At 41.2% G+C, this 15,219-nt stretch overlaps 1 protein-coding gene across 3 annotated transcripts in view; it reads left to right on the top strand.

Annotated features, from left to right (window-relative positions):
- Positions 1-4,234: 4,234 nt before the first annotated feature.
- The window catches only part of LOC121538280 (thymocyte selection-associated high mobility group box protein TOX-like), a 146,679-nt gene continuing 135,694 nt past the window's right edge, over positions 4,235-15,219 (top strand). For 2 of the 3 annotated variants that reach the window (XM_045207146.1, XM_045207147.1), the window contains exon 1: positions 4,237-4,888. In XM_045207146.1, coding sequence (XP_045063081.1) covers positions 4,799-4,888 — 90 coding nt within the window. In that variant the 5' untranslated portion in view covers positions 4,237-4,798. Of the gene's footprint in view, positions 4,889-15,219 lie in introns of all 3 variants that reach the window. The other variant, XM_045207145.1, reaches the window with a different exon arrangement.

Here is a 15,219-nt window from a genome sequence, read left to right on the forward strand (position 1 = left end):
CTGCAATAGGTAAGCAGCTTGGTTTGAAGAAATCAACTGTGGGAGCAATTATTAGGAAATGGAAGACATACAAGACCACTGATAATCTCCCTCGATCTGCAAGATCTCACCCAGTGAGGTCAAAATGATCACAAGAACGGTGAGCAAAAATCCCAGAACCACACGAGGGGACCTAGTGAATGACCTGCAGAGAGCTGGGACCAAAGTAACAAAGCCTACCATCAGTAACACACTACGCCGCCAGGGACTCAAATCCTGCAGTACAAGACGTGTCCCCCTGCTTAAGCCAGTACATGTCCAGGCCCGTTTGAAGTTTGCTAGAGTGCATTTGGATGATCCAGAAGAGGATTGGGAGAATGTCATATGGTCAGATGAAACCAAAATAGAACTTTTTGGTAAAAACTCAACTCGTCGTGTTTGGAGGACAAAGAATGCTGAGTTGCATCCAAAGAACACCATACCTACTGTGAAGCATGGGGGTGGAAACATCATGCTTTGGGGCTGTTTTTCTGCAAAGGGACCAGGACGACTGATCCGTGTAAAGGAAAGAATGAATGGGGCCATGTATCGTGAGATTTTGAGTAAAAACCTCCTTCCATCAGCAAGGGCATTGAAGATGAAACGTGGCTGGGTCTTTCAGCATGACAATGATCCCAAACACACCGCCCGGGCAATGAAGGAGTGGCTTCGTAAGAAGCATTTCAAGGTCCTGGAGTGGCCTAGCCAGTCTCCAGATCTCAACCCCATAGAAAAACTTTGGAGGGAGTTGAAAGTCTGTGTTGCCCAGCGACAGCCCCAAAACATCACTGCTCTAGAGGAGATCTGCATGGAGGAATGGGCCAAAATACCAGCAACAGTGTGTGAAAACCTTGTGAAGACTTACAGAAAACGTTTGACCTGTGTCATTGCCAACAAAGGGTATATAACAAAGTATTGAGAAACTTTTGTTATTGACCAAATACTTATTTTCCACCATAATTTGCAAATAAATTCATTAAAAATCCTACAATGTGATTTTCTGGATTTTTTTTTCTCATTTTGTCTGTCATAGTTGACGTGTACCTATGATGAAAATTACAGGCCTCTCTCATCTTTTTAAGTGGGAGAACTTGCACAATTGGTGGCTGACTAAATACTTTTTTCCCCCACTGTAATAACCCATAATTACGAAGCAAAAACACATTTGCAAATGTATTAAAAATAAAACCTGAAATATCACATTTACATATGTAAGTATTCAGACTCTTTACTCAGTACTTTGTTGAAGCAACTTTGGCAGCGATTACAGCCTCGAATCTTCTTGGGTATGACGCTACAAGCTTGGCACACCTGTATTTGGAGAGTTTCTCCCATTCTTCTCTCTGTCAGCTCTGTCAGGTTGGATGGGGCGTGTTGCTGCACAGCTATTTTGAGGTCTCTCCAGAGATGTTCGATCGGGTTCAAGTTCGGCTCTTGCTGGGCCACTCAAGGACATTCAGAGACTTGTCCCAAAGCCACTCCTGCGTTGTCTTGGCAGTGTGCTTAGGGTCGTTGTCCTGTTGGAAGGTGAACCTTCGCCCTAGTCTGAGGTCCTGAGCGCTCCGGAGCAGGTTTTCATCAAGGATCTCTCTGTACTTTGCTCCATTCATCTTTCCCTCGATCCTGACTAGTCTTCCAGTCCCTGCCGCTGAAAAACATCCCCACAGCATGATGCTGCCACCACCATCCTTCACCGTAGGGATGGTATTGGCCAAGGGATGAGGGGTGCCTGGTTTCCTCCAGACGTGACACTTGGCATTCAGGCCAAAGAGTTCAATCTTGGTTTCATCGGACCAAAGAATCTTGTTTCTCGTGGTCTGAGAGTCCTTTAGGTGCCTCTTGGCAAACTCCAAGAGGGCTGTCATGTGCCTTTTACTGAGGAGTGGCTTCCGTCTGACCACTCTACCATAAAGGCCTGATTGGTGGAGTGCTGCAGAGATAGTTGTCCTTCTGGAAGGTTCTCCCATCTCCACAGAAGAACTCTGGAGCTCTGTCACAGTGACCATCGGGTTCTTGGTCACCTCCCTGACCAAGGCCCTTCTCTCCCGATTGCTCAGTTTGGCCGGGCGGCCAGCTCTAGGAAGAGTCTTGGTGGTTCCAAACTTCTTCCATTTAAGAATGATGGAGGCCAATGTGTTCTTGGGGACCTTCAATGCTGAAGAAATGTTTTAGTACCCTTCCCCAGATCTGTGCCTCGATACAATCCTGTCTCGGAGCTCTACGGACAATTCCTTCGACCTCATGGCTTGGTTTTTGCTCTGACATGCACTGTCAACAGTGGGACCTTGTGTAGACAGGCGTGTGCCTTTCCAAATTATGTTCAATCAATTGAATTTACCACAGGTGGACTCCAATCAAGTTGTAGAAACATCTCAAGGATGATCAATGGAAACAGGATGCACCTCAGCTCAATTTCGAGTCTCATAGCAAAGTGTCTGATTACGTATGTAAATAAGGTATTTCTGTTTATTTTTTATTTGTATACATTTGCAAACATTTCTAAAAACCTGTTTTCGCTTTGTCATTATGCGGTATTGTGTGTAGATTGATGAGGATTTTTTATTTATTTAATTCATTTTAGAATAAGGCTGTAGAGTAACAAAATTAGGTAAAAGTGAAGGGGTCTGAATACTTTCCGAATGCACTGTATGTTTATATAAAGTAGGTCAATTTTTCAGGTGGCCAATTTGTTCCATACTGTATATTGTTGGTTGCGGCATTCAAAAATAGAGAGGACAGACTTCTTCCAAACAATCCTTCCACACCAGTACTTAGACTTATTGTGATTTGCATTTACCAACCCGAAAAACAAAGAATATGGATCTGAATAAAAAATGTTGTTGCAGTAATGTTATATTGACAGGATAGGCCTTCAACAATGTATTTGTAAACTCTAGATGTTCCCCATATAGAGTAACCTATGACTGATAATGTTATTTTGACAGGAGACAACAACAATGTATTTGTAAACTATGGATGTTCCTTAAGATTGGTTGTGGACCTGTTCCATTCTGGACCCGATAGTGCATGCCGATTGTGTCGTGTGGACCTGACTGCATAGAGTTGCTTTGCCACTGTCAGCACACACAGGGTTAACTCTGTGGCCCAGTGCCATAGATTCATGGGAGTGGAATGTGGAGTGCTGTATATATAGGGCTCCCTTTCCCAGCAGCCTTCACTGCCCACTGAATGCTAATGATCAGTATTATTAAAGCACAATTGACGGGCTAGCAACCAAACAAGATAATCAAATTACTTCTAAAGCTTTATTGTCCTTTAATTACTTAATGCTCTATGGCTATTAACGGAACAAAAACACTACCCACTTTAATGCAACATTTAATTTGATGTGGCTGGGGAAAAAACAATAGTAAAGATAAAAGCTGGATAATGTAATCTAGCTCACAATACTGCTGTTGACAAATAATACAACAATAATTGTTGAGTTTGAGGTGGTATTTACTGAGACATGTTATTATAATACTATGTCCCATTGTCTCACACCAGTCTGTCTGCCTAATAATGCTGTATCTTTTCAGTTATACATCAAACAAACTACAACTTATCAAGGCTTTATAGTGCATTTACAAATAATTTATAAACAAAGTCATAAAGGATATTATTACTTTTTTATTTGGTGCTTTATTAAATGTGGCATTACCCCTTTGCCACCCTAAGGATGACATTTGGTTACATTAATGATTTAAAAAAGTAATGCAACTCCAAATGCATTACTAAAGTGTAGGTTGTATGCAGCATATACTTTAGATTTGCATAAAGGACGCATAGCCTACTAAAAACATTGTAAAATGCATTACTTTAATAAATGTAATAATAAATATAATAACAAACGTATGAGGAACAGTATTGAAGAATCCGCTGAAGGAAATTATCATTTTCATGGGAACCCTTTTCTTGATCAGGTTCCAAATCAAAAGGCTAGCTGCATTTAAATTGGAAATAAATGGTTGGTTCTAGGTTTTGCATAATTACGTGCTTTAAGAGGTTTGTGTTTAAGTTATAATGTATGAAAAGAAAAACCCTGAAGAAACCATGCATTGACAGCAGAATGTGGGTCCTAACGCGTTCCTTTCAGCATGGCACACTAAACCAAATGGAACATTTGGAAAGCAATAGACCTTGTAGTAGCAGTGGGTGCTTTATAATGCACAGCCGTGCACACTACTACATTTCCAGCTAATCAGAATCGCGCAGTTGCAGAAAGGAGAGCGGTTGTCAAGGCAGCCACCAATATCCCCTCCCCCTTTTCCTTCCTTTCCCGTTTATCAGCAGAGGTCGCATGGCATATTGAGAAGAACAGTCCAACCACTTCTCTGTCCTGGAACCAATGTATGAATATGCACCTCCGTGACAAAGCATATGGAGTATGAGAACAGCGGGGGAAAAATAAGCTACATATTCAGAGGGCTCGTCTTATGCTTTTTTACATAAACCAAGGGGGGATCTTTAATTTAATTTGTTCAGGAGTACGTAATAGTATAACCGATCTGGATATTTGCTGTTCTTTTTGTTCTACGGTTTAGTGATAACTGTATTTGGCTCTCCAAAGTGGACGCGTCTTGTAGTCTAGCGAAAAAAGGACTGTGCATCACCGGGACGCGAGTTGGTGCAGAAGTTCAACCACGAACGGATGTGAGGGAAGAGTGCACTGAGAACCTCAACCACCTTTCTTTCTCTCCTATTTTGTTTGGCTAAACAATAGAGTCAAAGTCAAAGACGCTGAAACTGATTTCATGCCGTCAGTCTCGCAGACCCTGACATGGACGTGAGATTTTATCCTACGCACCCGTCAAGTGTGGGTTCTGAACCAAGTTGTCTAAACTCGTTGGACTATTACCACGCGAACAAGGTAAATACAAAGTGCAGTCCTCCTCGTGCGGTAGTGCCAAGAGTTTGAAGTCTACACATTTTCTCACCTGCCCTCGCTTCTTCTTCAGCATGTCTGCAACATTTACGCAATGCACGTGTAGGCTATGGAATGTGGTGTTTAACTGAAACTGTATGAGTGTTTCCTTCAACGGTAATTTGTTTCCTTCTACAAAAATGATACATTTTGAGATGGGGTTCGTTCCCTGACAAACCACACCTCCACATAGCCACGTTTTTCTCTACTACATATCTTATTCAGTCAACATTTTGGGCATGTAATATAACTATTCTAGGCTAGAACATATAACTATGTTTTATTTGGATACCTGCTACAATATGTGTAGCCTACATGATTGCTGTTAGAACCAGTCTAGGCTAACGTTACGTTTGATACACTATCTCGCTGTTATCTTAATGCATTGCTCTTGCAAATGAATGAATGCACTTTCATGTTACCCTACATTTATAACCAGAGTGCGAATTATACGGTGACATTCGGGGGTCTATTTCTTTTCACGGGACCTCCTGTGTGAACGCGCTTGCGTGTACAAGAAAATGTTGTATGGGCCTAATAGTAAAGACATGTCATTTAAAGGTAAAACATGTTTTATTATATTTTAATTTGGCTTGAACACAACCAGTCATGGTTGTCAAACAAATCACTTCAAAAAGTAGGATACCTGTGCATGTTCGTTCACTCCAAAATAATTCCATTATCCAAACAGTGCAGTGCACTCGCGTCATTTAATGAATGGAAAGAGGCAACCGTAACAAAACACATAACTGTTATGACATTCGGCGATTGTCATTGGGTCTACATTCTTGTAGCCTGAATTCATTGATGCGTCTTGTTGACAAAATGACCTATTTTTTGTAGAAAGAACAGTTGGGACACCTGAAAAGGGGCTGAAATACAGGACTGTCCCGGGATGATAAGTGCAGCCACATGGCGCAGAGGTGGGGGTGTTCGTTTAATTTGGAATAAGCTTTAATTTTCATATTTACCACTGTAGCAGTAGGCATAGGAATTACATTTGAAACAAATAGGATAATGGTTCAATTAGCATTATGTAGAGACCACCCCATCCAAATTTTCACATTTTTGTCATTTGAATAATAATTTAGTCTAGTTATTGTCAAAATGACATAAAACAGTGGGCCATTTTAGTCAACTAAATGCCCTTTCATTTTAGTCACATCACATTTTTGTTGCTTCATTAATCGATAGTTAACTATGACTTCCATGTGCACAAACATACATAGCCTTGTCCTACCAACATATTTTTTGTCATAACATCCTATTGCATGATTCTCTTCCTAACAGCCAAGTTGGCAGAAGAACACATTACTCTGCAGACTAATATTTTCCCCTGGTGGCACTGGTGCCACTAACTTTTTCAGTTGGTGCATGTTTTGGTCACACCAATTTTTTTCTTCGGCGTCACGCAATATAAGATTTTTCAAATCACCTTACAAAGTAATTCACAGTGCTTTAGACTGTGTAATAGACTACTGAGATGGTAGGTTATTCAATAAATACGTTTTTTCATCTAACATGTCCAAGCAGGAATGCATGATTCAAGATATTTTGATGTGCAACTTAATCCAGTGATTGTCATGAATTGTGAGTTGACAATAGGGTATTGTTGTTATATTTTACTGTTAAAATAGGGCTCCAGAATTTTCAGAATTTTGTTCAATAGATCATCTCTATTGCACTCCACACTGCCCTCTGCCACCTGGACAAGAGTAACACCTATGTGAGAATTCTGTTCATTGACTACAGCTCTGTGCTCAACACCATAGTGCCCTCCAAGCTCAACACTAAGCTCAGGACACTAGGACTAAACACCTCCCTCTGCAACTGGATTCTGGACTTCCTGAAGGGCCGCCCCCAGATGGTGAGGGTAGGCAACAACACATCAGCCATGCTGACCCTCAACACGGGGGCCCCACAGGGGTGCGTGCTTAATCCCCTCCTGTACTGGCGGACACGAGCCATGACCGCAGTCAAATTCCACATGACCGTTTATTCACGGTAACTAGGCTTCTCCAAGCTATGATGATGCTGCTGATGATGGTCATTAGTCGCAAAAACCATCAAGCGCTATGATGAAACTGGCTCTCATGAGCACCGCCACAAGAATGGAAGACCCAGAGTTAACTCTGCTGCAGAGCATAAGTTCATTAGAGTTACCAGTCTCAGAAATTGCAGCCCAAATAAATGCTTCACAGAGTTCAAGTAACAGACACATCTCAACATCAACTGTTCAGAGGAGACTGTGTGAATCAGGCCTTCATGGTCAAATTGCTGCAAAGAAACCACTACTAAAGGACACCAATAAGAAGAAGAGACTTGCTTGGGCCAAGAAACACGAGCAATGGACATTAGACCAGTGGAAATTTGTCCTTTAGTCTTGAGTCCAAATTGGAGATTTTTGGTTCCAACCGCCGTGTCTTTGTGAGACGCGGTGTGGGTGAACGGATGATCTCCGCATGTGTATTTCCCACCGTAAAGCATGGAGGAGGAGGTGTTATGGTGTTGGGGTGCTTTTGCTGGTGACATTGTCTGTGATTTATTTAGAATTCAAGGCACACATAACCAGCATGGCTACCACAGCATTCTGCAGCGATACACCATCCCATCTGGTTTGGGCTTATTGGGACTATCATTTGTTTTTCAACAGAACAATGACCCAACACACCTCCAGGCTGTGTAAGGGCTATTTTACCAAGAAGGAGAGTGATGGAGTGCTGCATCAGATGTAGTCCCCTGTAGCTCAGTTGGTAGAGCATGGTGCTTGCAAGGCCAGGGTTGTGGGTTCGTTTCCCACGGGGGGCCAGTATGAAAATGTATGCACTCACTAACTGTAAGTCGCTCTGGATAAGAGCGTCTGCTAAATGACTAAAATGTAAATGTAATGACCTGGCCTCCACAATCCCCCAACCTCAACCAAATTGAGATGGTTTGGGATGAGTTGGACCGCAGAGTGAAGGAAAAGCAGCCAACAAGTGCTCAACATATGTGGGAAAAGCATTCCAGGTGAAGCTGGTTGAGAGAATGCCAAGAGTGTGCAAAGCTGTCATCAAGGCAAAGGGTGGCTATTTTGAAGAATATAAAATATATTTTGATTTAACACTTCTTTGGTTACTACATGATTCCTTATGTGTTATTTCATAGTTTTGATGTCTTCACTATTATTCTACAATGTAGAAAATAGTAAAAATAAAGAAAAACACTTGAATGGGTAGGTGTTCTAAAACTTTTGACCGGTAGTGTATATTTTGATAAGGTTTGTATCACAACTAAAGTGGCCAAATAACTTCTTAAAATTAAGCACATTCATCCGCTTTACAACCGGTGTAGAGCCTAACTGGCATACATAGGCGGCGAGTGAGTTTCAAGTTTGGGGAAGATCGTTTTCACCATAAAAATGCACCTTTGTATTTATTTTATCTTTATTTAGCTAGCCAAGTCAGTTAAGAACAAATTATTATTTACAATGACGGCCTACACCGGCCAAACCCGGACGACCCTGGGCCAATTGTGCACCGCCCTATGGGACTCCCAATCACAGCCAGTTGTGATAAAGCCTGGAATCGAACCAGGGGGTCTGTAGTGACGCTTCAAGCACTGAGATGCAGTGCTTTAGACCGCTGCACCACTCAGGAGCCCTTGCGGTAACTTTTGAGAACAGTGTTTTCCTGCTAATTGATTGCATTTTGGAACATTCGTGCGCATTGCTGCGCTTATAATGTGAAGAGCCTTATAGTTTATCAACATTTTGAGCTAAACGTTCTGATCTGTTGCATCAGCCTCATTGCTTTTAAAGGTGTTTTGATGCAAGTGGTTGTATTAATTTGGGATCTATCGCATCCCAAAACTGTCCCAGAGTATGTTTGGAAATGTCTTTTCTTGCACAGAAGGACAAGTTGACCAATAGAATAGTACTATGGGGGATAGTAGGTTAACATAGGCTAGTGCTTTTGCTGTTCAATAGGCCTACTCATCTTGTTGGCTGACAAAAAGTAGGCTAAATGTGGACAGTTCTTCTAACATCTTCGACATGCACTTCGGAATTCGATAAGAGGGTTGAGATATCTGAGAGAGCCATGTGAGTGAGAGGTGCTTCGGAACACGGCAGCCGGGAGAAGGGAATTATAATTATTATATTCACCCCAAGGGCACAAAGGCCACTTTGGTCGCAAAAGGCAGGGATTTGTTAGGGGGCATTACGGCCACACAAGGGGGATGCCTCCAGGAAATTCGAGGCCTGGTGAGAATATTATCAAGTGCTTGTCAAATTGTGAATGAGAGACTGATGAAGTGTGTGCGGCCTGCACAAGAAACAAATCAGAGCTCATGCCTTTCATGCAACACTTTTTTTTTCAAATCATCATTAGCCACATCATGCAGCCTCAGAATGTCTAATCTAAATGTATAACCCAACGTTTGTATCACAACTGAAGTTGCATAAATAACTCTAAATTAAGCATATAGGAGGACCTGTTTCTTTGTTAACCGCTCAACACAGAACTTCATAATCTACTCTGCTGCTACTGTTTATTATCTATCTGGTTGCCAAGTCACTTTATCCCTACCTATATGTACAGTATATACAGTATCTACCACAATTACCTCATACCCCTACACATCGACTCATTACTGGTACCCTGTGTATATAGCAAAGTTATCATTACTCATTGTGTATTTATTTATTCCTTGTGTTATTCTTTTTTAAATAATTTGTCTCTCTGCATTGTTGGGAAGGGAAGGGCCAGTAAGTAAGCATTTCACTCTTAGTCTACACCTGTTGTTTACGAAGCATGTGACAAATACAATTTTATTTTAGATGAATTTGCCTACATCTTTATGTGCACTAATATCATAGACTAATTTATTTTGGTGCTAATTCACCACATGAGGAAGTGAAAACTCTAAACACATTTGCTAGATCGCTAACACTACATATAATACCTACTGCTAGTAGTCATGTATTAATGTCCTAAAAAAACGTTGTAGCCTGCTACCCTATATGCACTCACAATGGCCAATGCGCAGTTGCGCATTTTGCACGCTTCGTATCTTAAAGCCATATCAAATATCTTGGTTGTAAAATAGTTGCTATTGAGCTCAATATTAAGAGATTAAAAATACAATTATTAAAGTAGTTGCTTCCAAAGCTACGTATTTCCCACAATTGGATTTAGAAATGTTATACAACAGAAGCCTTTTTTCTCTCTCCCAGAGCGCATATGGGCTCCCGAGTGGCGCAGCGGTCTAAGGCACTGCATCACAGTGCTTGAGGCGTCACTACAGACCCCCTGATTCGATTCCAGGCTGTATCACAACCGGCCGTGATTGGGAGTCCCATAGGCACAATTGGCTCAGCGTCGTCCGGGTATGGCCGGTGTAGGCCGTCATTGTAAATAAGAATTTGTTCTTAATTGACTTGCCTAGTTAAATAAAGGTAAAATAAATACAATTAAAATATAAAGTGGCTCGCTCATCACAGAAGCAGGCCCTAGCTAAACAGGCAAAGGTGCTAGGCAGACACTATCATTATAGGAATCATGAGGATAATGCAGTTTACTGTTTGACCAAATCAAGGTTTAAGCAGCAAAAAAAAAATACGTTTTGAAACTTTTGAGTGAGGTCACCATGTAATGAATGTTCAGCTTTATTAAAATGTAATTTACACAGCCAAGTCAAAGGGTCGCAAAATGCGACTAAATGGTCGCAGTCTTGAACCCTGTCCCTTGACATACTGTAGCTATGTTGTAGTCAAAGTTCTGTCATAAATAGTGGTTACAGCAAGCTAACTAGCTAGCATTATCAAGCTGTTATTACCTGAGCGTATGTATTGGAATGATGCGCTTTCAGATGTCTGTTGCGGTTGGTAGTATCTTTTCCCGTCAATTTGTGGGTAGAAACGCTGTCTTCTCCCGTGGAAATGTTGCATTCGGTCTTGTTTGAATCAACCTGATACGTAAAGTGGCTCCAAACGTTGCCCTTTACTCTACCAGGAACTCTCCACCGCGAGTAGCCATGCCTTATTCGCATGATTGATTTGTTGCCGCCAGATTGGAAAACGGTTGCATGGCAGAGAGGTGACTCGTGAATGACCTGGGCATGGTATTTATTTTCCACCGCATTGCAACATTGCAATGAGAGAGCCTTACAATTCTGCTAATGTCATGCATGCTTTTGATTGGACCAAACAAATAACACTGAAAAGCTCTCAATGTCTCCTAAAACTCTTGTAAAATCCACTTACTAGTAAGATTTTAGTCACAGAGAACACTTAGTCTCGTCTCATTTTCGTCAACAGAAATTACAAAAATGTTTTGTTTAGTTATCATTATTTTATTGGTCTATTCAGTCAGTTATCGTCTCGTTAATTTAGGGGGGCTCATGTCTCATTCAGTGGGTCTGAGACCCCCCTCTGGGCCACTGTAATCCGCACCTTCTTGGATGATTATTCTTAGGCTACTGTGCTCGTTCTGAGAGGCTATCCCGTCAGATGAATGAGCATGTTGGATCAAAATAGGCCATGGGCTATTTGTCCATATTGACCATATCACTTGTGGTCATTCATCATAAAAAAATGTTTTAAGCTTGTGTCAAATGTACAATTAGACATTTAGTTGATAGTTGTTTAGACAGTTAGTTTATATACTTTTTTTGCCCCAACGAATTGAGGCTGTTCTGAGGGCGAAAGGGGGTGCAACTCAATATTAGAAGGATGTACCTAATGTGTTCTACACTCAGTGTATATCTTCACACTTACGTGAATGTGCCGGTGAAGCATATGAAAAAGATGGGAAAGTATTGTTGCTCTCAGAGAAAAGGGGAACTTTATTAGCCAAGTACACCACAGCAATAAATGTCAAGATAACATACAGTAGAGTACCGTGTATTTTTGGTTCTTTTTCACCCATGCAGGTGACAGCTGCCCCTCCATCTCACACTCCTTCACGTATATCCTTAAAAGATATAAGATGAAGTACAACATGAACCAAAACATGAGCAAAGTAGAGTTGTTTAGAAAGCTAGACTGCCACATACTTTATCAAATTGGAGTGCCAAGGCGAAACAGTAACGAGTGCATCTTACCATTACTTTCACCATAACAGCTTATGTGCAATGAAATAACACATACAGTGAGGGAAAAAAGTATTTGATCCCCTGCTGATTTTGTAAAGCATACTTAATTTTAAAAAATGCACATACTTCTATTTTCGCATACTGAGAATGTGTCATGCGCGATTGCGTTGTTTTCCACTATTCGTTGATTTCTGTAGTGCATCCCCATATCTAATTGATCAGCTGTTGTCAAAGCCGAAATGAGTATGACATCCGGGCATTTAAAGTATACTTGATGTTTGAAATGTCGCATACTATTAAACATTATTTTTTCCGCATACTCCAGTGGCCTACTATTTAGGACGCAATTATGGGTATTCGGACACGGCCAGTATCTCAGGAAGAAAGAACGCATGAAGTTGGCTATAATAGGCTATATTGGAATGCTCCCAAATATGTCTTCCGTCCCTTGAATCTCAGGTATTTATTTGAAATATTAAAAGGTGGGCCTATGCTTCTGGTTGGGAGGTCCCTCACAAGGCGAGATTACAATCACCCCACATGTAACACTAACTGCCTTCACTGGCATTACAAATGAGACCGAGACCATTGCGACCATCTGATCTCATGTTAACAAGGTGCACAGGGTCAGTTTCTTATCCTCAAACCGTCGTCAAACTGGCTGTCTCATTACGAGTTGCATCAACCTCTCTAATGTAGTCTATATCTGATCTCTCAGTAGCTAATCGTCTTAGGTGGGCTCTGCTGCCAAGATCCTCAGGAATTTTGACACATACCCTTTCAGAGATGGAAAGGAGGCAAAAGAGTCATGTGTTCTCATTTCCATTACAAGATAATATGCTATTAGCAGACACTTTTATTTAAAGTGACTTCCAGTAGTGTGTGTAAAATGTTCATATGGGTGGCCCCAGTGGGAGCCGAACCCACTGTCTTGACATTGTATGCGCCATGCTCTACCAACTGAGCCACACATTTGCTGTTTTAGTTTTTTGTTGCACACTTCCTAATTAGACATTGTCATCCCTGGTTAAACCTATGACCTATTTTGGGAGGGAGATGAGAATATGATTGGCTTAACGGTGAGGTGATTGGCCTAAAAAAAGGTTGGAAATTGGGGAGATTAAACAATTCTTACTATCCCTCTGAAAAGCAATTTGCAGTCTGAGGAAACGTTTTTATTTTTATAGGTCTTGAATTAACAAGTTTCACGTGTCTCACCCAAGCTTAAATGGAAAACATGATAAAACATTTGCTGGTATAGTTAAAAAGGTATGTTTATTTGCCAAACATTTTCCAGAGCAAATGTACTACTTACTTTCAAATCCACATAGGTTACAAACCTTGTTATGGTAACTAATTAGCATGCTTATGAGGCATCCAGAGAATCAAGAATGGTATGGTTCTGTTTTAGCATACAACTGTTAATTTTAGTGTGACTGCTCTTGTATATTTTAAAGGTATTTCAAGGTAATTAATTACAGTAAGAGGTTAATCAATGACCTCATGATTCAGTTCAACTGACCATGGCACTCTCCATTATTGGTTGAAATGTCTTGATGAGAGAAAATGTGAAGCCTTTTTTCAGATTTCATTTTTATATAGCTCCAAAGCATTGCATGTAAATTCCTCCATAATGCATTTTACATCCTATAGCTAGCCATTTTACTTGGTGGAGCTGAACCATGCACATTTGAGGGCAAATGGAATTCTGTGAAAATGATCATGAAAGGGGCTGCTGGAGGAGGTAAAGGGAATTGGTAAAGAGTTGAGATACTGTACAAGAGCTTGAGCTCCTCAACTGACTTTCACATGTCCATGAATAACTCTGAATAATGTCTGTGATAATGCGCTCTCTTACTCTGTGGCGCTCCCGCAGCCTAGAAATAACATCAAACGTTGTAATTACTGCAATCTTTGTGCTACTTTGGAAATATGAAATAGTACCATGTTTTAGTTGTGGTCTCTACCTTTGCTTTCAGGACATTAAGTAATTGCTGCATAGGTTGTCTGTAAACGAAAGAAAATAATGGAATTGAACTCAATTTTTTCTTCTAGATGTTTTGTACAGCTGTAATTATGTGTGGCCTTCTATTCTGTCATTCAGCACGTTCAGTTTGTTTTGGGAAATAAGGGTACACAATGGCAAATCCACTGTTTGTATAACTAAATCAGACAGTGCAGCTGTCCTTCTGTTCTACAGTATGCTGAACACTTTAAGCGGAGGCCGCACCCATGTCCTATATTTTCAGACAACTGACATCTGTCTTCATGGGCCATGACTAGTGAGCAGTTTATTTTAAAACTGGATGACTTATGATATGTTTTTCTTTAGCAATAAATTAGGTACACCCATCTAGTACCGGGTCGGACCCCCCTTTGTCCAGTGCTTGTGATCGCGTGCCCACTGGAGCCGCTTCTTCTTGTTTTTAGCTGATAGGAGTGGAACCTGGTGTGCAATAGCCCATCCGTGACAAGGACCGACGATTTGTGTGTTCCGAGATGCCGTTCTGCACACCACTGTTGTACTGCGCCGTTATTTGCCTGTTTGTGGCCTGTTAGCTTGCATGATTCTTGCCATTCTCCTTCAACCTCACATCAACGAGCTGTTTTCGCCCACAGGACTGCTGCTGACTGGATGTTTATTGTTTGTTGCACCATTCTCGGTAAACCCTAGACACTGTCACGTGTGAAAAGCCCAGGAGGCCAGCCGTTTCTGAAACACTTGAACCGGCGTGCCTGGAACCGATGATCATACAATGCTCAAAGTCGCTTGGGTCACTCGTTTTGCCCATTCTAACGTTCAATCGAACAGTAAACTGGATGCCTATCTGCCTCCTATATAGACTAAGCCAAGGCCACGTAACTCATTGTCTGTAGGAGCGAACCATTTTAGTTTTCCTAATGAACTGGCTACTGAGTGTGTGTGTGTGTGTATGTATATGTATATATGTGTATATATATATATATATATATATATATATATATATATATATATATATATATATATATATATATATATATACACAGTGGGGAGAACAAGTATTTGATACACTGCCGATTTTGCGGATTTTCAGCTCCCTCCAAAGATGTTCTATTGGGTTCAGGTCTGGAGACTGGCTAGGCCACTCCAGGACCTTGAGATGCTTCTTACGGAGCCACTCCTTAGTTGCCCTGGCTGTGTGTTTCGGGCCATTGTCATGCTG

This window comes from Coregonus clupeaformis, chromosome 24, assembly GCF_020615455.1.
Source record: "Coregonus clupeaformis isolate EN_2021a chromosome 24, ASM2061545v1, whole genome shotgun sequence".
Taxonomy (NCBI): domain Eukaryota; kingdom Metazoa; phylum Chordata; class Actinopteri; order Salmoniformes; family Salmonidae; genus Coregonus; species Coregonus clupeaformis.